Source organism: Bombus impatiens, unplaced genomic scaffold, assembly GCF_000188095.3.
Source record: "Bombus impatiens unplaced genomic scaffold, BIMP_2.2 scf_0382, whole genome shotgun sequence".
In the NCBI taxonomy this organism is placed as follows: Eukaryota; Metazoa; Arthropoda; class Insecta; order Hymenoptera; family Apidae; genus Bombus; species Bombus impatiens.
Window position 1 is genome coordinate 818041 of NT_176801.1, and position 19447 is coordinate 837487.

The following is a 19447-nucleotide window of genomic DNA, read 5'->3' on the forward strand; positions in this document are numbered from 1 at the left end:
CACGGTTCTCGCGGCGTCCACGGGTGACTTCGAGCCTCCCGTGGAACGATACTCGCTCGGATACGGGCTCTGGGGTCACACGCGCCCGCCCGACGCCCCAGTTCTTACCGAAAATCTCTCGATTCGACGAAAAAATTGGTCGACAATGCGCGGAACTACGTTCGCGACTGTCTCCCTCGCTGGAGGAAAATGGCGGCCCCCGGCCATCCGAGTGACTCGCGCGCGCCACCGATGCTCTCCGTCACCGGCCGAACATACCCGAATATCGCCGATCCTTTTCGAAGCCTCTACCGAACGGTTAAGTTAAATATCCGCCGAATTTTTCCAACGATTTCCAAAAATCTTTTATTCAAAATAATCTGATTTGCAAAATTTTACTTATCGTTATATCTAATCACAAATGAAAAATGTGTTGATTTTATATTTATAAGCAGAATTAGTTTTGTTACAGGGCCATTAGCTTCTTCATCCTGATATCATGCATTTGAATTATTTAATGTTTACGAGAAATTTATACGCTTTTGTAATGGAAAGAATCCATAAAAATTTTCTATTTAATTAGCATTTAAAATTAAAAAGTATGGAAATAACATGTTAATATTAGCGAATAATCGAAATAAATTTTTTTTATGAGGGATGCACATGTGATTGTTTAAGATTACGATTATTTAACTGAAACCGGAGATTGTAATAAAGAATTTTTCAAAAGCTCACCTTTGTATAAAATCTTGTACACTTTGCGAGGGAAAAGCTGCACATCACATTTCCAAAACATTCGATTACGCGTACGTTATTAGCATTTTCTATTCAGTTACGTTGCACTCGGGTTACACGTTCAAATTTCGCGATTGGTCAAAACCAAAAATTAATCCGCTCCAGTGACCAATCAAAAACGCCAAGAATCATTGGCAAGAATAAGATATAATACATACGTTAAATAAGATTATTAACGTAAAGATAAATGGCAAGATCTTTTGCACTGGTATTACGGGTACTGTAATTTCCTTCGCCGCTATAAAAAATCGCAAAATAAATTCTACTTTGATAGAAACAACAATAAATTCTTTAATTGGTAACAAATAGTTGAGTCAGGTTCAGTCACATGATTTAGTCTGAGGATCATCCCTTATTTCTATCGTTAATAGAGCCATCTATTGTAACGTTATAATACTAACGTCTTTATCATGCGTAAACAAAATGATAATTATCTCTATTAAAATAGAGCAAGAGCTTTCACCATTCTTGAAAATAGTAGAGTGTCAAATTAGTTGTATTCATCATTCTGTGCTTATATCCGCAATTTGTACAAAAAGAGATGAATAACTATGATACATAATAGTAAAGTGTATTAGCTCTGACATAATAAATATAATTTTCTTCCAATTTTTAAGTATAACATTTCGCGTTGTTTGAGCATAACCAATATGTCAGACGTTAAAAGCCTCGAATACCCAACGTTAAAGGTACTTAATACTTTTGTAATTATGTTATGATCTTTTTGTTCATCTACATAAATTCCTTAGAAACGTTCGAGATCTTTGACAGTTCTTTATCATTTACGAGACTTGCGCTATTTTGTACTAACTTCATGAGCTTTATTATATTTAAATTTACGGAGATCCTGTTACCATTTATATTAATAAATTAATGCACAATATCGTGTTCTTAGGTTCCTTATGAACTCCTCAACAAAAAATTTCGGTTAGCACAAAAGGTCATAGATAGGGAAGCTTCATACGTACAAACAGCAGCTAATGAATTAATAAAGGATAATAAAACCTCTGTTCCTGCTGGGGAGATGAGCCTATTATTAGGTGGAGTTGTGGAGAAACTTCAAACCTTAAAGAGAAAGGCGCACGAATCTATTACAGAAGAATTGCAAGCAAGCATGGTTTGCAAAAGACGTCTAGAACATTTAAAAGAACACGCCAATACCGCACCGAGTGTTGTGAATCAGTGGCGGAGACAAAGGCTTGATAGAATGCTGATAGAATATTTCCTTCGGAAAGGCTATTATACAACTGCAACTAAATTAGCAGATAGTAGCGAGCTTAGAGATTTAACAAACATAGGTATGTTCGATATTAACGCTACTCAGTATTTTGTGAATTTGAATAATATTGTTTGTTTCGTTTCATATTTTTAGATGTTTTTATGGTATCCAGGGAAGTAGAAACGTCTTTAGCAAATCATGAAACTGCAAGGTGTGTTGGATGGTGCTATGACAATCGATCTAAGTTAAGGAAATTAGGAAGTACTATGGAATTTAATTTACGCGTGCAAGAGTTTATAGAGTTAGTAAGGCAGGATAGGAGGCTTGATGCTGTCAAGCATGCTAGAAAATGTTTTACCAATTACGATGATTACCAATTGCAAGAAATTCAATGCTGTATGGGACAATTAGCATTTCCAGCAAATACGTCTCTTAGTCCATATAAAGATTTGTTAGATGAAAAGAGGTAAGTATATTTACTAAGTTATATGTTATTAATTCTTATAACATATGGCATGTATATTTATAAAATATAATATTTACAGATGGGATAGATTAATTGAGCAATTCAGGCATGAAAATTATAGACTTTTCCAATTAGCAACTCAAAGTGTTTTTACAGTAGCATTACAGGCAGGTTTATCGGCATTAAAAACACCTCAATGTTATAGTGCAAACAAAGAAGGGAGAAATCCAAATTGTCCAGTATGCAATGAAGCTCTTAACGAATTAGCTGTTCCATTGCCTTTTGCTCATTGTTCACAGTCTAGACTTGTCTGTAGTATTAGTGGAAAACCATTAAATGAATATAATCAACCAATGATGATGCCAAATGGATATGTATATGGAGAACAAGTAGATAAGCTTGTTTCTTATAAAACATAATTATTAATTTACTAAATTAACTTACTATATTTTATTTTAGGCATTGGAAAAGATGGCTCAAGAAAACAATGGTACTGTAATTTGTCCAAAAACCAAAGAAGTGTTTCCATATAAAAAGATAGAAAAAGTGTATGTTATGTAAAAATTACTGACTCAAACACACAATTTGTATTATATACAATGCATCTTTCATATTCTAACTTGGAATATTTACTGTTTAATACTGTATACCGATATTAACAAAGGGAATAACTTCTATTTTTAAGGAAATATTTTTTTGCAAATTAATTAATTTGTGATCATCTACTAGAATAAAATGTGATACATATGAATAATGTGTGTTATGGAAAACGTTCTAATTTTTCGATATAAAAAGATATAAAAATTACTATGATAATGTAAGTGGTTATTAAACATGAAATCAGATTTTTGTCCTTACTCATTTATTTAACATCATTTCTACAATAAATTGAACAATTAAAACAATTCCATAAATCTACGTTTCAAGACGCATTTTTTGTAATGTTTGAACTTTGTAAGTATATTACAGTGATTCGTATTTATATTTATACTTTGCATGCCCAAAAATTTTACCATAATAATGGTAAGATTTATGTTGTAACATTGATGTATTCTGGCTCCTAGTTTGCTATACAATTTTTTGTTGTTTCTTTTTCATGTAAAAAACAGATGTACCACCATTCAAATACTTTTTAAAGTGAATAATTGTATTGTATATGTCAACGAAGAAAGTCTAATCTACCTAATGATATGCATTAAGCAATTTTAGATGACATATGTCCACAAGTTAATTGATATAAAAATATCCTTTCTACGCTCTACCAGCTTTAAGTTCAATGATTTTCCAATCATTGGTTTTATTGAATTTTATCTATAATTTATTGTCTGAATTGCTTTATGCAGAGGATTGTCCTTCTAGGAATTCGGATTCTATATTTTAGAATAAAATTTGTGGTCAACCTGGGGTACAATATTTGAGGTAATTTATGGTTTACCATTAGCAAGATTTGTTTATATATATATATATATATATATATATATATATATATATATGGCTCTGATAATTTAGCTGAGCATAATTTGAAAGTGTATTGGAATATTAGTTATAATTGTATGTGTGAATTGATAGAAATAGAGCATAAACAGTATTATAAACAGTAAAACAGTATAGCTTACGAGATGGTGTATACAATAAAAATGCAGATTTATAATTGCCACATGTTATTACATGTAGAAGCACTTAGACAGTATTTACAGATTTTACTAACTGTACCAAGACAGAAGTTCATACTTAATGATGTATACTTTTCTCTCTCTTTTTTCTTTTTCTTTTTTTTTTTGTTATAGTGAAAATAACATGTGTACACATATGTACATATGAGTCAATACATGTAATAAAATCTATTAAAAATAACTATATTTTTAATTTTGTCAAATAATAACTTCACATTTATTATAAATAAGGATAAGCAATAAATAATAAAATAGTACACATTATAAAGTAATAATAAGAGAACGCGTCTTTCCACTCAATGTAAAATATGCGGCACTTCGTTTAGATGTAAACAAATAGTAGGTCATGTCATAAGTAATATCGTTTCTTATCTTACTTTAGATAAACTTACGTATCATGTTTCGCTGAGATGTTTTTATAGGAACTTCTCCCTTTGTTTTTCTCTAATTATTGAAACAATTAGATCGGTATTTTTCACATTAAAGGAAGTTATAAGATGAGTGTCAGCGAAAACTATTTGCAGCATTACATACTATACAAACTTAAAAAAGGCAGTGCAACTAAGGATACTGTTAAAAATGTTTGTAAAGTATACGGTGAACACGTTTTAAATGTGAGAGAATGTCAAAAAATGGTTTCCGAAATTTCCGTATGACGTTTTTGAATTTTCTAATGAACACAAGTCCAGCCGAAGTGTAACGTTCGATGTCGACGCATTAAAGGCTGTGATTGAAGTAGAATCTTCTTAGACTGCTAAGGAAAAAGTAGGTAAATGCATACATGGATGATTAAAAGTAAACGGAAGTATTAATTTTACTCATTGAAAGTTCGAGTCAAAACGCGGCGTTACTTATGCTATGACCTATTTCTTTTTTTCGTAAGTATATGAAATAAATATTATATTAGAGTCTTAGTAAACTTGTTAGACATTATGATATTTCAATTTTACATATTACCTTAGCCTTCTTTTTAATATACAATATGTTAATTGAACAGAAAGCATAGCAAACACATGATATTACATTATAACATGGTAAACATATAGAAATATGTCTAAATGAAAAAAAAAACAGTAATAATTAGAAATACAAAACAAAGTAAATGAAACAAACACATATTATTGTCTTGAATTTTATCGAGATTAACATTAATCATATCATTTCCAAATTACTTCCGTTTTGTAGAACATTTTGAATTATTTGAAAAGACAAACACTAATTATCTAATATTTTAATAAAAAAAGAGTTGATATATAAAACTAATACTAAAATCATACAAAACACAAAATGTGTTTGTAATACAAATATACTTACAAATGTACCTTGTAATAACAAACGGTAAAGATATATTATAAAAAAACCTATTACTGAAAATCAGGATATAAACATACAAAATATAATAAAACAATTGAAAATGAATGATTAAAAATTATGAAAAGCTACCCTGTGCAAAATATTTATGTACCTTGGAAAAAATATTTGAATATGCTCTTTAAATGCACATGTGTGTGTTTCAACATGGTAAATATTTTTAATTGTTCGCTATAATCAGCACATTACTAAACATTTAACAAAGAAGAAAATCATTTTCCATTTTAACATCTTTGTTCTCTAAATAGGATACAGCTCAGTCCTAAATTTTGTTAAATTGTTAGTATGAAAAGTTTACAAACCACAGTCTTATTATAAATTTGGTCTATGTAAATAACAATTATTAATTGTACAGATCTTTTATGTGCTTATTTTAGCGGCTTCGAGTAAACTGATGCATGTGAAAAACTTAATAATATATGGATATTAAGGCTTATTGGTCCAATTTAGTATTAATAGTTGCATTAGGGCAGTGATTAAATATTAATCTCACAACTATGAACTTGATGTAATAACAGAGATCTCTATCATTTTTTTTTTTTCAGATTTTAAATATTCCATTATGAAATATTTGTTCTCAACAATACAAATTCGATTCTTTGAGGTATTGTTTAATGTTTGTATTTCTTTTTCTTTTTTTTTTATATTGTAACAAAAAGATTCATAGCATTTTAAAGAAGTATGAGACAAACAAATAAAAATTATTAACATCTTACTTTGCCAGATCATCTTATAACATCAAAATTTTCAGCTTCATCATTAAGTGCAGAGAAATCTATTAAATTCGTTTAATATCATAAATAGAGTAATGTCAAAATTAAATTGAACTTTATATTGATGAACTTTCATCTTATTCTTTTCCTTGCGCTCATCTTCTTTTGATTTTCCTATCAAGTGAATGTCTTTAAACATGGATTAATATTTTATTATTGAATATTGTATGTATTAAGATAATTCAAATGATATATTTGCTACCAAGATGGGCATAACCATAGAAAATAATATTCCAGTAAAGAGCCCTGTGATTAATGATGCTGCCCCAAACATACCAGCTGTTGCCATATATTCAGAATCTACCATTCTAAAATAAAAATTCGCTCTCTAATATGTTTCAATATTAAAAATAAAAAAAAAAGGAAAAGATTTTATTTTTTCTTATCGTATAAATCTCACCTCGGACAATACATCATGGATAAAGAGGAAAAATAGCCACTACTTATTCCCATTGTAACAGCGATTAGAAAATAAATCCAGTCATTACTAATGTACACTGGTAATATTCTTGAAACACCACTTGGTTTGTAATTACAGAATAAAAACAATGGTATATAGAAAACACGTAAAAGAACTGGTATTATTAAGTACTTTTTACTAGGCTGCAAAGAAAAAAGATAATGATTTAAAAATTAGTTTCTGCATTTATTACTTAACGGATTTCGATTAAAAAATTTACTCACCCACTGAACCAACGATGCGATTGAACTACCAATGAGAGCAGTGACGTTGAACGTGAGAAAACACATAACAGTACTGTAATAATTTGATGAAACTATAAAATTAGGATCCGAACGAACTATGTCAGATTGAACAGATGGAAATAGAGAAAGAGTTACGAAAAATATGAAAAATGTGTTGAAGCATTGAGGAAAACATTGTTTAAATATTTTCCAGTATGGCGGTGTGTTATGCTTGTCTCTTGCATTATTTTCTAATTGCCTTTTATTTATTCCTTTCTGATGTAATAATTCGCGGTATCGGTAAAATCTCTACAATCAATAACAATTCATGTAAAACATTATACTTAATCTATAATAAAATTGATATGAAAATTGTAAATCTTACATTTATCGGTAGTGCAAAATAAGTATCAAAGCATGCAAGAAGAATAAACAGAGCAGTTATAAAGTAATATATTGCCGCAGTCCGAGGATTTGGTGCCATATACTGAGCAAGAAAGTTAATCATCGCTGTAAATGTTCCACTTATATTCTGAAAGTAACATAAGAGTAATATAGTTGAATATGTACATATTACATGAAGTTTTATATCACAAAACTGTACAAGTCGGTGTTTACCGAGCCTAAGATAACAGCTCCTGTGTACTTTGTTGGTAACTTTGCCACCATACCAAACACAGAGTTTTGGTAAATTCCATTAGCAGCTGAAAGGTGTTTCATAAACAAAAATTAGTACTATGTGGATGTGAATGTTCTTAGAAAGTACATTTGACACTAAGTAAGAAAGTGGATTATAATTTAAAATCAATGTACTCTCTAATTGCAAAATATAAATATAATTTATTTAAAACACATAAATGACTGTTATTTTGGAATTTCTGCAAAAATAATTTTATCTTACTGTTTAATATAATAACAGAAATCATGGTAATCCAGAAAAAGACACCTGGCCAACCAGAGCTATCAGTCATTGCCAAAATAACGGTACATACAAATATTAAAACTTGTATGAAGATGCCCCATACTATACGTGTTGTCAAATTGCCACTAAAAGAATTAAAAAATTGTCTTTAAATACAGATACTTGATTCTTATTAAGTATCTGTAGATTATCACATGATGATAAAGATTATCATATACAATGAAAGTGCTCTAGAGAATATGTTTTTCAGAAATATTAAAAGATAACACGTATATAAGACATTAATTTGAAATTATACAGAATATACACACCCAAATTGCATAAATACATTTAACCAATTAAATAGTAGATTTGGTATTTGTGCTGCAAATCCTAAGTATGCAAGAAAATTTGTGGCATAGTTTGATTGAATTCCTGTATACTCTTCAGATAATTTGTAATTAACAAAATACTAGAAGAATAATAAATTTCATTAAAAATGTATAACCTATGTAAAATTAGTGATAAAAAAGTGAAAAAATATGCTTTAAGAAGTCATACATTTTTTGCTGTTATGAACATATTCCATGGCATTAAGATACCAATTCCATGTAGTACCATTATGCAGAATACTATGTTTAATCTAAAATTACATAAATAAGCTATTAGAATTAAAATTTTTAGTAAATTATAATAAATAGCATTGAAAGTATGACATCTTATTTATATACATACCTATCTTTAGGAGGATTTAATTCAAGGTCTGCTTGATCCATTGTAACTCCTCTAAAATTTAATTCATCATCAGGTCTGCCTGTACCTTCCCAACCAGGAGAAAGACGAACAGGCTCAGTGCCTACAATAAAAGATCTAGTTTCACAATATGATTTGGGCAACACATATACATACAAATTTAATGATACTGCAGTTAAAGCTATCTTTAGAACACTTTACTAATGCTCCAATTTAAAGCAATTTATTAATTTAGCGATCATGATACAAACACTTGATATGTACATTACACACTCATATGATTTTATATTTGTATCTTAGATTTATATAGCACAGAGGATAAAAAGAATATATCACGGCACTAATCTTAATCGCATAAATATTATGTTTATATTTTGCAAAAAATAAAATATTATTTACCAGCTGGTACACGATCTTTAAAAGTGTTATAAGAAGATTTAATATAACCTGGGAACATTGATGTAAAGTTTATTTTACTTGTATTCCATATCTGCTTAAATTATACCCCTCTATAACATACATAAGATCATGCTATAAGCACACTATAGGATAGCAGAAAATGCCACAAAATTATGGAATTGAATAGCTAATTTAAACATATCAGGCACATGGTATCAATTATTAAAATATAATTATAATATTAATTGATTAACCGATGATAATTATGATAATAACACACACATATATATATATATATATGTATATATACATACATACAAACACATGTTATTTTATAATATTCATAATATATTCATTTCTGTTTCTTGGATCTAAGATATATTCATATTTAGTTCACATCAACTCTGTGTCAGCAAAAAAATAATGTTCTATATAAAACATGACACCTTTGTACATATAATATGCATACAATATACTTCTTCCATAATGAAATTCTAATAATATATATTTTAAAGCATCGTAAAATTTATTGTAGAGAATTATTTAGAACATAGGAATTTGTATTATTTCATTTCACTCATCTCAATATGCATGTACAAAGTTTTGTCTACGATGGAAAGATAATTAGGAAATAACACGCCTTTATGTTTATTTTCAGTCACTTTTTCCTAAATTTTGTTTTTCAAAGTTAATTATCTATGCAAAGCACAATAGTAAAAAAGTCAAAAGCTAAAGATAACTAGATAATATTTTAAGATGAAATTTTAACAGAAAATCACATATAAACTTCAGATGCTGTATATATTTAGAAAAATTAACGTTTTTGTATTACTCTCTTAATAAAATTGATAAATTAAATTAAACATATCAGTTAAATATGTAAAAGAATAAAAAAGATACAGTATCAAATGATTCTAATGTAATCGTCATATAACAATATTCGATAATAATTAATATTTAAACATATATAACATGTAAAAATAATACTTAACATTTCATAATATACTGCTCTTTTTAAGAATGAATCTAAAATCACAGTGAATTTTATGAATCTTCACCGGTGAGAGACCGGTTTGGTGGAATATTTGCGATAAAAATAAAAAGAAAGGAAGGTGCACGTTTGTAAGAAGGGTAAAGCTGTAAGTATTCAAAATATAGTAGTAAGGCTGAAACGATTAACGTTCGAAAGTATGGAGAAAGACGATGCGATAAAGAAGGGCATTAGTATATACCTTTCGCGGGCACAATGCGTGTTCCATTTGAATCTTTTAACAAAGTTTGTTCCTCGGGGCCCACACTAAATTCCTTCTTCGTGTAACTACCCGCCATTTTTTCACAGTTTGTAAGATTAAGTCAAATTAAGAGCTGTTGCAATATTGAGGGTTAATATACTTCACGTGTTAGTGAAGGGTGTTAGGGTGGAGATGAATCTGCGATAATTGTTTCGTCTGAATACAGTTTCGTTTTTGCCAGGTAGACGGATATTCAGAATTCAAATAATCATTGGAAAACTTGAATTACAAGAAAGTATTTAATTGACATTTGCAGAGTTCTCCCAATTTCTGTGGAATTCCGTGTCTGGCGAAAATACTTTACGAGTTTAGTGTCGGGATCACTGCATATTCGATAGTTAAGGCTTCAAAGTTATGAATAGAACTGCTCCCCAATGTGCAAGACATACCATCTTTCTGCTTTATTTTTTATAGGTTAAGATAAGATAGGGGTTAGAGTTCGTCGAGCGAGCTCCACGCTGCGCGGAGATTCAGGAATAACCACGAACTAGTTCAAGATATTGTGATACGCGCGCACATCTATAATATTCAAATCAACAAACAGAAAAAATCTAACATGATGGACGCAATTGGCAAGACTAATGTAAGACAATTAGTTCTCCTTGACTGATACATGTACATTATTGTACATATTTATATCGGTATTTCATTGGATAATTTTGTATGTGAGATACCTCTTTTTCTTAAATATTACTGATCTATTCTATATCCAAAATTAAAAAGTTTTTATATTTACAAGAATAAAAAGGAACAAAATGATATTGAAAAACATAGTTCCCATTTTACACATCCAAACATAAAGTTATAAAGTTTTATTTTTAAATGCTTTCGATACATACTATCGCATTCTTGTATGTGTAATTTTTAAAATTGGCAGCCATGACTAATTTCTTTTTAAATCTTTTATTAACCCCAAGTTTCAACTTGATACCGATCTTCATTTTCTAAACGTTTAACAAAATTTTCTGCTTCTTCTTCAGTTGATCTTGTCATTTGTTTGATTAAATCAACAAATTCTTCACGAACACAATTTGGCATATTTTTAGAATTACCTGCTAGGTAAATGTTACCATTTCTGTTAAGAAATTCCCAACAAAGTTGCTTTTGACTATGTATAACATGTTGTACATATCTAAAATGTTAACAAAAATTTAGTTACATAAGACGCAAGTGGCACATTTAAGTGAATAATTTACATATTTAAGGAGTATTTACTTACATTTTATGCTCTTGATCTCGGGAAAACGCACAGAATAAATTTAAACCTTTTTGCAGCGACAAATATTCAAAATCATCTTTACAATGGTAATCTTTTTTCTTGTTTCTACAGCCAAAAAAGAGGACACAATCATTTAAATTATCATCCAATGCACATTTATCTAATATAGCCGAACGAAACGGTGCAATTCCTGTTCCAGGGCCGATGAATATCATTGGCTTATTGTACTCAAATTTAAATGTTCCTTTCTGTATCCAAAATATTATCTTGTCTTCCTTTTTCAAACTCGCCAACCAATTAGAACACAGTCCATATCTTGGCTCTAGTAGTTTTGTTTTATACTTTACTACTGCTATTAAGAGATGAATTTCATTTTCAGTAATCCTTAAACTTGAAGCTATGCTAAATGCACGAGGCTTTATAGGAGACATAATTTCAAATAATAATTTTACATTCAATTTACTAGTTGTATGTGGAAAGTCTGCTAGTAACTCTAAAATAGTTCTTCTTGGCCTATTGATGTAATTATATAGTTCTTCTTGACCACTTGCTGTTGTAAATTCATTTAACTTGTCCTTCTCTAATTCATTTTCACTGATAAGAGATAACAGTTGCATCGTAGATCTGCGTGGCTTAAAGCTCAAATCCCAATATTGCTCTACAATTTGGTATAAAGTTAGAATTTGTTTTAGAACATTAGGTACTTTAATTTCTTTTTCAGTTACTTGAATTAACATATCCGGATTTAATTGCACATTATTGTCATTTAATACATTAAAAAATTTTTCAATTTGTTTTTGAGAATTCTTGGGTCTAACATACACTATGTCTCCAGGTTGGTAATTAATGTTATCTGATCTAAATTTAATTAATCTAACATCCTGAAAATGATCTTGTGCAGTAGTTCTTATATTTTCAATTATTGTACCCACTTTCACTTCATTATTTGTAAATACTTCTTTCATGAAAATATCATGAACTGAACAATATTCATTATTCATGGAATTTCTGTCTCTTTCTGATATATGAAATCTCTCAATTATGTTATTTTCATTATTAATCAAATCTATTATGGAAATATTAAACGTATCGCCAACTTTCATCCACATTTCTTCTAGCCAAGAATCAACAACAGCATCAATTCCTAAATCATGTTGATCATCTGCTAGCCCAATAGGTAACAGTTCCTTTGCACCTAGTTGCATTAATCTTCTGTTTAACTTTTTTGCTGCGAAATTAAATTTTTGATAGGAACTGTCACCTAAGCCTAATATTCCATACTTTACATTAGAAAGCAATGTTGTTGGGAGATTTTTTCGTAATAGAAGTCTCCAGAATTGCCTCATATTATTAGGAGGATCTCCTTGGCCTGTGGTTGCGACCACAAACACTATCATTTTTTCTGTATCAAGATTTTGAACGTTATAATCATTCATTGCAAAGACATTGCTTTCCAGGCCTTTTCTGAAATAAAATCGAAGAGACTTTTGTAAAAGACATTGTATCCTTAATATTAGCATCAGTAATTATATTATAAAATAACATTGATAAAGTTCTTAATGCTAATTAATGATTTCAAACTTTCTAATTGCGAAACAATATACATATATTTCTATCTATACAATAGAGGGAAGGACAATAACAAAACCTTTTGGCAGTTTTCCAAATTTGTTCAGCCACATCTTGTGCAGTACCTGTCTCACTACCGTACAATATCGTGATTCTCATAATGTTCTTTGTCGCAAAAAAATTTCGAGCGTAAGTCTTTTGATAGAAAAAGAATTGTATCGCGTCACGAGATACCGCTATGTTACCAATTTTCAGCTGTTACACCGTGACGTCATTGGTCGTTTAGCAGACGATATCTGGAGAAACGTAAGTTTCACGAACGGGGTATGTAAACTGTAAAAAGCAAATATAATTGTTTTTTTCCGTGTTAAATGTATTTCGCATATGGTAATGGTCTTACTTAATCAAATGTCAAGGATAGGTGTCTAGGCTAAGACCCATTTGGCGCTTAGCCCAGGATATTTATAAATAAAAAATAGCTTCCCGTGTGCATTGCGTGAACGAATGGTTTATTATGACTATTATGTACCATAATTATGCCACTCGGCGATTGCTTTTACAATATTTATATCCCGGCGAATTTACATATTTTTATACGTCAGAAGAGTAATAGAACGCTTTGAAATCGGTACAAAATCCAAAAACGAAAGAAAGAAAGAATCGTAGCGCATCTTAAAAACCGGAAGCTGACATGATATTATCAGTATAACCATAATAGAAAATATTCAGAACTATTTGTGATATTTTACGAGGAAATTATTCGCGTACATGTGTTAATCACCTTCGCGAATGGGTTAATTTGAGAGAAATGAACGGGTTGTGGTTAGAATGCCCGTGGATGAACCGCGTGACGTAACTACGTGAAATGTCGAGTTTTTGCAGATGAAGTGACGTTGGTAGTACTGACATCTGTTTGCGGATGATTGTCAAAACCTATTTTCTCAACGAAGTCCGCAGTTTTGCATGCCAGTATCGTAGGAAAACATCATGACTGCGTTCGATTTGTAAAAAGAAAAGAGGCGCAAAGTGCAACCGCGAGAAAGATAGCGCATCTGTTTTGGAGGAGTGAGTGAGTGCAGAGAAAGGTTTCTCGTTTCGTTTCACTCGTCGCGTTTCACCCGTTCGACGAGTGACGTGCCTCGGGTCTTCGTCGGTGGGGAAGAGGATTGTTCTTGGATTTTAGCGCAAATAGAGAAGACGCGGGCTTTCGTCCTCGCGAAAAATTTATCACGCGACTGTGCGTCTTAACCTTTTCTATTGTTTAAATGCAATTAAAGTGGGCTGCTGGCCGCAGTGTGTGATTCCTGCGGATCGACGACTATCCTCACGTCAATTTCGCAGCGATCGACCGATGCATAGTACTTCGATGGAGCTTATTCGCGCGTGACACCAACTTTTGGGACACCAGGCTCGACTTTCGCCAGGTAGCCCCAATTCCGATCTACCACGTGTTATAAGCTTTACTTTGTTCCGGATATTGTATTCATATTTATCCTTGCCGCGACGCTTGCACGACATAAAAGCTTACAGAGGTCAGTCACATTTTAAACCTCGATTACAGTTTACCGCGTTTTGGTTTTGAAATGTTTAGCTTCGCCAACGAATTCAATGTCACGCTTCCCTAGAGACCTTCGTTCGCACACTGTCATTATTCTCATCATATATATTATTTGCATGTGATTAATGTCCATCGAATGTAAATAAAGGAGCTCTTAATGAGTTTTTTCTTACCTTCTATTTTATTTTGCGGATGTGTATCCTTTTGTTAAGGTTACGAAGTTATCTTTGTTAATAAAGTTGACAATGCTTGCTTTCGTTTAATGTTATATACATTTGTTTATACACGTCATGTTCTTTTCTTCATTAGTCATACCTTTTCTTTTTTTCTTTGCAGATTTTGGTAGCTGTCTACATTTACGTTACTGTGGCAGCTTTTATTTTCCTACATACGATCAACATGTTTACCACATGACATGAACTTCATTTTATGACAAGTACATAATATCACTAATATTTATGGAAATTATCTTTGCGTCACATTTTATGACACAAAATATGAAAAATTTTATTACATGCAATAACGGTTTAACAAGTATTTAATGTAACTTTTGACACCACATTTATGCTTTATAAATATTTTTAAGTAGTGTATGAACGTCACATTGTCTACGCATTAAAGACAATAATATTCACACAATAAAGGGCCATATAGAGAAAATGAATAGCAGGCTTGAAGAACAGGAGTCAAAATGGACATGTGAATATTGTACATACGAGAATTGGCCTTCATCGTTGAAATGCACAATGTGCAGAGGTGCCAAGCCTTTATTAGGGGAGGATATTTACCGCCTACGAGATCCAAGCCCACAAAGGTCTGGATCAAATGTCGCATCTGGTCCAGTAACTCATTTAAGTCCAACAGATTCTTACAATGTTAGTTGTCAAAATGTACCATTGGGAAAGTGGTCTTGTGCAATGTGTACCTATCTTAATTATCAAAATACCACACGTTGTGTTCAGTGTGGAAATAGGAAACCTACAGGTCTCAATCAGTCGATACACTCGACTGTAGCCTCGAATTTGCATGAACACCTAGCACCTCTTAGGCTAGGAGATCCACCACCAAACTCAGGATCAAATCCTCCTCCAATAAACTTACACCCAGAAAGATATTATAACTTACAAGCAAATTTACATCCCGAGAAATGGTCTTGCCTTGTGTGTACTTATGAAAATTGGCCAAAAGCCACAAAGTGTGTGATGTGTGGTAATCCTAAAGAAAAAGATAGAAGAGACAGAACAACCAATAACATGGGTGTTATTTTACCAAGCCCAGAAAGAGATCATAGCCAGCGTAACTTACCTTCTCCGCCTCATACACCTTATATTCATCAAACCCAGAGGGATGAGAATTTGGCTGTGGGACGAAGGTAAATTTATTTTTTACATTTGTCGAGAATGATTGACTGTTAATCAGAATTTGATTGGTAGAATTAGCGAGATAATGGCGACGAATATTCGAGTTTATTATAAGTTTTCTTATATTGTAGGAATTCACATAGATATCCTGATAGCAGAAATGACAATTTGTCAACTCCTCAATCCCCTAATAATTGTGACTATGAGCGTAGACTAAAACAGTTGAGGCGTCATACTGATTGGTGCTGGTTAAATGCGTGTCTTGGCATTGTGGAAGGTGACAATGCTCCTGTTGAAGCTTATTTGGCAAGTGGTGGTGATCCTGCTCGTCAATTGACGCATTCAGAAGTTCTGCTTCTAAATAGAAGTAGTGCTTTTGATGTTGGACATACCTTAGTACATTTAGCTATTAGGTCTGTGGGAAGTAATTTTTGACAAAGGATTTCTTTATGAAGCTATTTTAGCTTATTTTATATAATTACATGAGTGTATATATTCTTTGGCGATGTTTCAACTTGTTCATTACACGTGTAGAAAAGTAAATCAACTATCATTGAGAAAGACACAGTTTCCAAATTGTTCTTTACACAATTTTATTATACTTTTGACAGATTTCAAAGAGAGGATATACTAGCGACATTATTATCACAAATCGAGGGTTCTGGATCTGGAGTAAAAAGAGTACCAAGTTATGTTGCACCAGATTTGGCTGCTCAAATTCGCAGACATGTCACTAATAGTATCCGGTTACGCAAGGGTTCTTTCCCATGTTATTTTGTCACTGATATAGCTACATTTGCTTTGCCTGCTGAGGTTACTATAACATTATAATTCTTTCTTTGGGATATTATGGGATATTAGAGATATTAGTCCGTTAAAGATCCCCAGATGTAACGTAGGTTATATAAATAATATTTAAGCAGAAAATTATTTATTAGGTCGAAGATTTACCAAGTATAGTGCAAGAACAGATGTTGGAAGAGTTATTAGATAAAGAAGCTCAACAACAATTAGAAGGTGGCGGCGGAGAACCACCAGCACTGAATTGGTCTTTAGAAATTACCGAACGTTTAGGAAGTCGTTTACATGCACTTTGGAATAGATCTGCTGGCGATTGTTTATTAGATTCTGCTATGCAAGCTACTTGGGGTGTTTTTGATCGAGATAATGCTTTAAGAAGAGCTCTTGCTGACACTTTACAACAAGCTGGTCAATTGTAAGCAATTCTTACGTCAATTTTTATTATAATATTGTTCTACAACACATCTATTTTTCTTAATTTAGTTTTTATCCTCGATGGAGAGAATACGAAGCGTCTCAAGCATCTAGAATGTTGGATTTTACATTAGAAGAGACTCAATGGCAAGAAGATTGGGAAAGCTTATTAGCAACAGCTGCTCAACCAGGAAGCGCTCTAGAGCAGCTACACGTATTTGCCCTAGCCCATATTTTAAGGCGACCTATTATTGTTTATGGCGTTAAATATGTTAAAAGTTTTAGAGGGGAAGATATAGGTAAGTATTGATCGCGACGAAGGTAACATTATTCGTAAGATTTATACATAATTAAATAAAATATTTTCATACAGGTTATGCAAGATTCGAAGGTGTTTATCTTCCACTTTTATGGGAACCTTCATTTTGTATTCGCTCACCTATTGCTTTGGGTTATACACGCGGTCATTTCACGGCTTTAGTTCCCATCGAGCCATACACATCGTCTAGAATACCACCTCTTTCGTCTCATGGTGGTGTAGGCTTGGGTGGCGGTAATGGTCCACTTCAACAGCTGCAAATACAGATGCAGACTACATTCATGCCTTTAATGGACCGAGAACATAAACTCTTACCAATACATTTTTTGAGTCTAGAAGAAGTAGGCCGCGAAGAATCTATTTTAAAGGAATGGCTCGATGTATGCAGGACCGAAGGTGGTATTCTTGTTGCGCAACAAAAACTACACAAAAGACCCTTATTAGTAGCACAAATGCTAGAAGAATGGCTAAATCATTATCGGAGACTCGCGTGAGTAATTTTATTCCTTTCTTTAAATTTCGTTCGTTCGATTTAGATTTCGGTCTATATATATATAGATGTAAATTAATTTTTGTCGTTACAGTCAAACTAACAACGCACCCTTTTTGAGACCAGCAGTTTTACAAGATTACAGTAGCGATGGAGACACAGAAGATGAATAACAAGGCGGAATGCTTTAAGTTATCGAAGTTCAACCGAGAAGACTTTTTCTATGATTTGCCCAAAACTAATTGTATCGCAAGATCTCAGAGATTCGCAACTTTCTGCTGAATACAGCAGAAAGAAGTGTATGAATGTTATAACTAACTAACACACACACACACACACACACACACACACACACACACACACACACACACACACACACACACACACACACACACACACACACACACACACACACACACACACACACACACACACACACACACACACACACACACACACACACACACACACACACACACACACACACACACACACACACACACACACACACACACACACACACACACACACACACACACACACACACACACACACACACACACACACACACACACACACACACACACACACACACACACACACACACACACACACACACACACACACACACACACACACACACACACACACACACACACACACACACACACACACACACACACACACACACACACACACACACACACACACACACACACACACACACACACACACACACACACACACACACACACACACACACACACACACACACACACACACACACACACACACACACACACACACACACACACACACACACACACACACACACACACACACACACACACACACACAGACGCGCGCACGGACGCGCGCACACACGGACGCGCGCACACACACGGACGAGCGCGCGCGCACACACACACACATTGGCAATGTATCATTTTTAAATGATCTTTGTACATTAATATCGGTCACTGAACCACTAAACCACTGAACGTCTAAAATTTCATCGATTCGTATTACTTAATTATATCGGATTCGTCATTACAACGTTTATTCGTCATTACAAATAGTTGCTGTATTATTTTATTGTTATTTAATCAAGAGACTGCGTAATAAGTAGTTTCGTTGCCAAAGTGCGATTCTGGGTATCAAAGTAGTAAGTTAACAAGTGAAATTTTTGTTACAGCTAATATCGTTTCTGTTAGAGTTAGTTTTCCCTCTTGATAAGTTGACTATTACTGAAAATATGTAATATTAATCTTCACAATATGTTTATAGCTAGAGTTAAAGTTATTAAACTGTTGTGTCCCTGACATTAATAAGAGTTCCTTCAACGTGCGGCGACCAAACAAAGGGTCATAACTTACCTTCCAAAACATCAAGTCTACCTTAATCTCCATTC

General features: G+C 32.4%; 3 protein-coding genes and 1 long non-coding RNA gene across 9 annotated transcripts; 3 read left to right on the forward strand and 1 right to left on the reverse strand.

Moving 5' to 3' along the window:
* The first annotated feature begins 1169 nt into the window (after positions 1-1169).
* Positions 1170-3355, forward strand: LOC100740950 (E3 ubiquitin-protein transferase MAEA). Its single transcript, XM_003489943.4, has 5 exons — positions 1170-1463; positions 1670-2072; positions 2147-2459; positions 2539-2848; positions 2919-3355. Exons 1-5 carry the CDS (start codon positions 1425-1427, stop codon positions 3018-3020), a joined length of 1167 nt encoding a protein of 388 aa, XP_003489991.1. The 5' UTR covers positions 1170-1424; the 3' UTR covers positions 3021-3355.
* Positions 3356-5002: 1647 nt separating this feature from the next.
* LOC100741143 (NADPH-dependent diflavin oxidoreductase 1) lies at positions 5003-13308 on the reverse strand. 3 transcript variants are annotated; one of them, XM_024368024.1, is made up of 12 exons: positions 13173-13308; positions 11525-12988; positions 11358-11437; positions 8597-8717; positions 8423-8504; positions 8194-8333; positions 7862-8007; positions 7579-7664; positions 7346-7492; positions 6961-7269; positions 6677-6879; positions 5003-6584 (listed from the first exon to the last, which is right to left on the reverse strand). In XM_024368024.1, exons 1-12 carry the CDS (start codon positions 13250-13252, stop codon positions 6449-6451), a joined length of 2994 nt encoding a protein of 997 aa, XP_024223792.1. In that variant the 5' UTR covers positions 13253-13308; the 3' UTR covers positions 5003-6448. The 3 variants fall into 3 exon arrangements, with proteins under 3 accessions (XP_024223792.1, XP_024223790.1, XP_003489993.1); XM_024368022.2 differs by lacking the exons at positions 11358-11437; positions 11525-12988; positions 13173-13308 and adding exons at positions 9014-9061; positions 10246-10563 and having other exon boundaries at positions 6278-6584; XM_003489945.3 differs by lacking the exons at positions 11358-11437; positions 11525-12988; positions 13173-13308 and adding an exon at positions 10246-10706 and having other exon boundaries at positions 6278-6584.
* LOC117151719 lies at positions 10360-11064 on the forward strand. The gene is made up of 2 exons (XR_004461819.1): positions 10360-10486; positions 10562-11064. It is a non-coding gene; the product is annotated as an uncharacterized LOC117151719 (long non-coding RNA).
* On the forward strand, positions 13197-18319 carry LOC100741467 (ubiquitin thioesterase trabid). 4 transcript variants are annotated; one of them, XM_033320977.1, is made up of 10 exons: positions 13197-13282; positions 13349-13399; positions 14371-14517; positions 14988-16023; positions 16144-16425; positions 16624-16825; positions 16951-17228; positions 17297-17526; positions 17601-18036; positions 18131-18319. In XM_033320977.1, exons 4-10 carry the CDS (start codon positions 15311-15313, stop codon positions 18207-18209), a joined length of 2220 nt encoding a protein of 739 aa, XP_033176868.1. In that variant the 5' UTR covers positions 13197-13282; positions 13349-13399; positions 14371-14517; positions 14988-15310; the 3' UTR covers positions 18210-18319. The 4 variants fall into 4 exon arrangements, with proteins under 4 accessions (XP_033176868.1, XP_024223787.1, XP_024223788.1 ...); XM_024368019.2 differs by having other exon boundaries at positions 13269-13399; XM_024368020.2 differs by lacking the exons at positions 13197-13282; positions 13349-13399 and having other exon boundaries at positions 14112-14625.
* The last annotated feature ends 1128 nt before the right edge of the window (positions 18320-19447 follow it).

Coding starts and splice junctions, on each gene's coding strand:
- LOC100740950 (XM_003489943.4), top strand. CDS start 1,425: ATGTCAGACGTTAAAAGCCTCGAATACCCAACGTTAAAG. Junction 2,073..2,146: donor TAGAGATTTAACAAACATAG/GTATGTTCGATA, acceptor TCATATTTTTAG/ATGTTTTTATGGTATCCAGG. Junction 2,849..2,918: donor GATATGTATATGGAGAACAA/GTAGATAAGCTT, acceptor ATTTTATTTTAG/GCATTGGAAAAGATGGCTCA.
- LOC100741143 (XM_024368024.1), bottom strand. CDS start 13,252: ATGAGAATCACGATATTGTACGGTAGTGAGACAGGTACTGCACAAGAT. Junction 8,718..11,357: donor TGGTAACATTTACCTAGCAG/GTAATTCTAAAA, acceptor CTTTTATTGTAG/GCACTGAGCCTGTTCGTCTT. Junction 7,493..7,578: donor GAGCTGTTATCTTAGGCTCG/GTAAACACCGAC, acceptor TGTTACTTTCAG/AATATAAGTGGAACATTTAC.
- LOC100741467 (XM_033320977.1), top strand. CDS start 15,311: ATGAATAGCAGGCTTGAAGAACAGGAGTCAAAATGGACATGTGAATAT. Junction 16,426..16,623: donor TTAGTACATTTAGCTATTAG/GTCTGTGGGAAG, acceptor TACTTTTGACAG/ATTTCAAAGAGAGGATATAC. Junction 17,527..17,600: donor TTTTAGAGGGGAAGATATAG/GTAAGTATTGAT, acceptor ATTTTCATACAG/GTTATGCAAGATTCGAAGGT.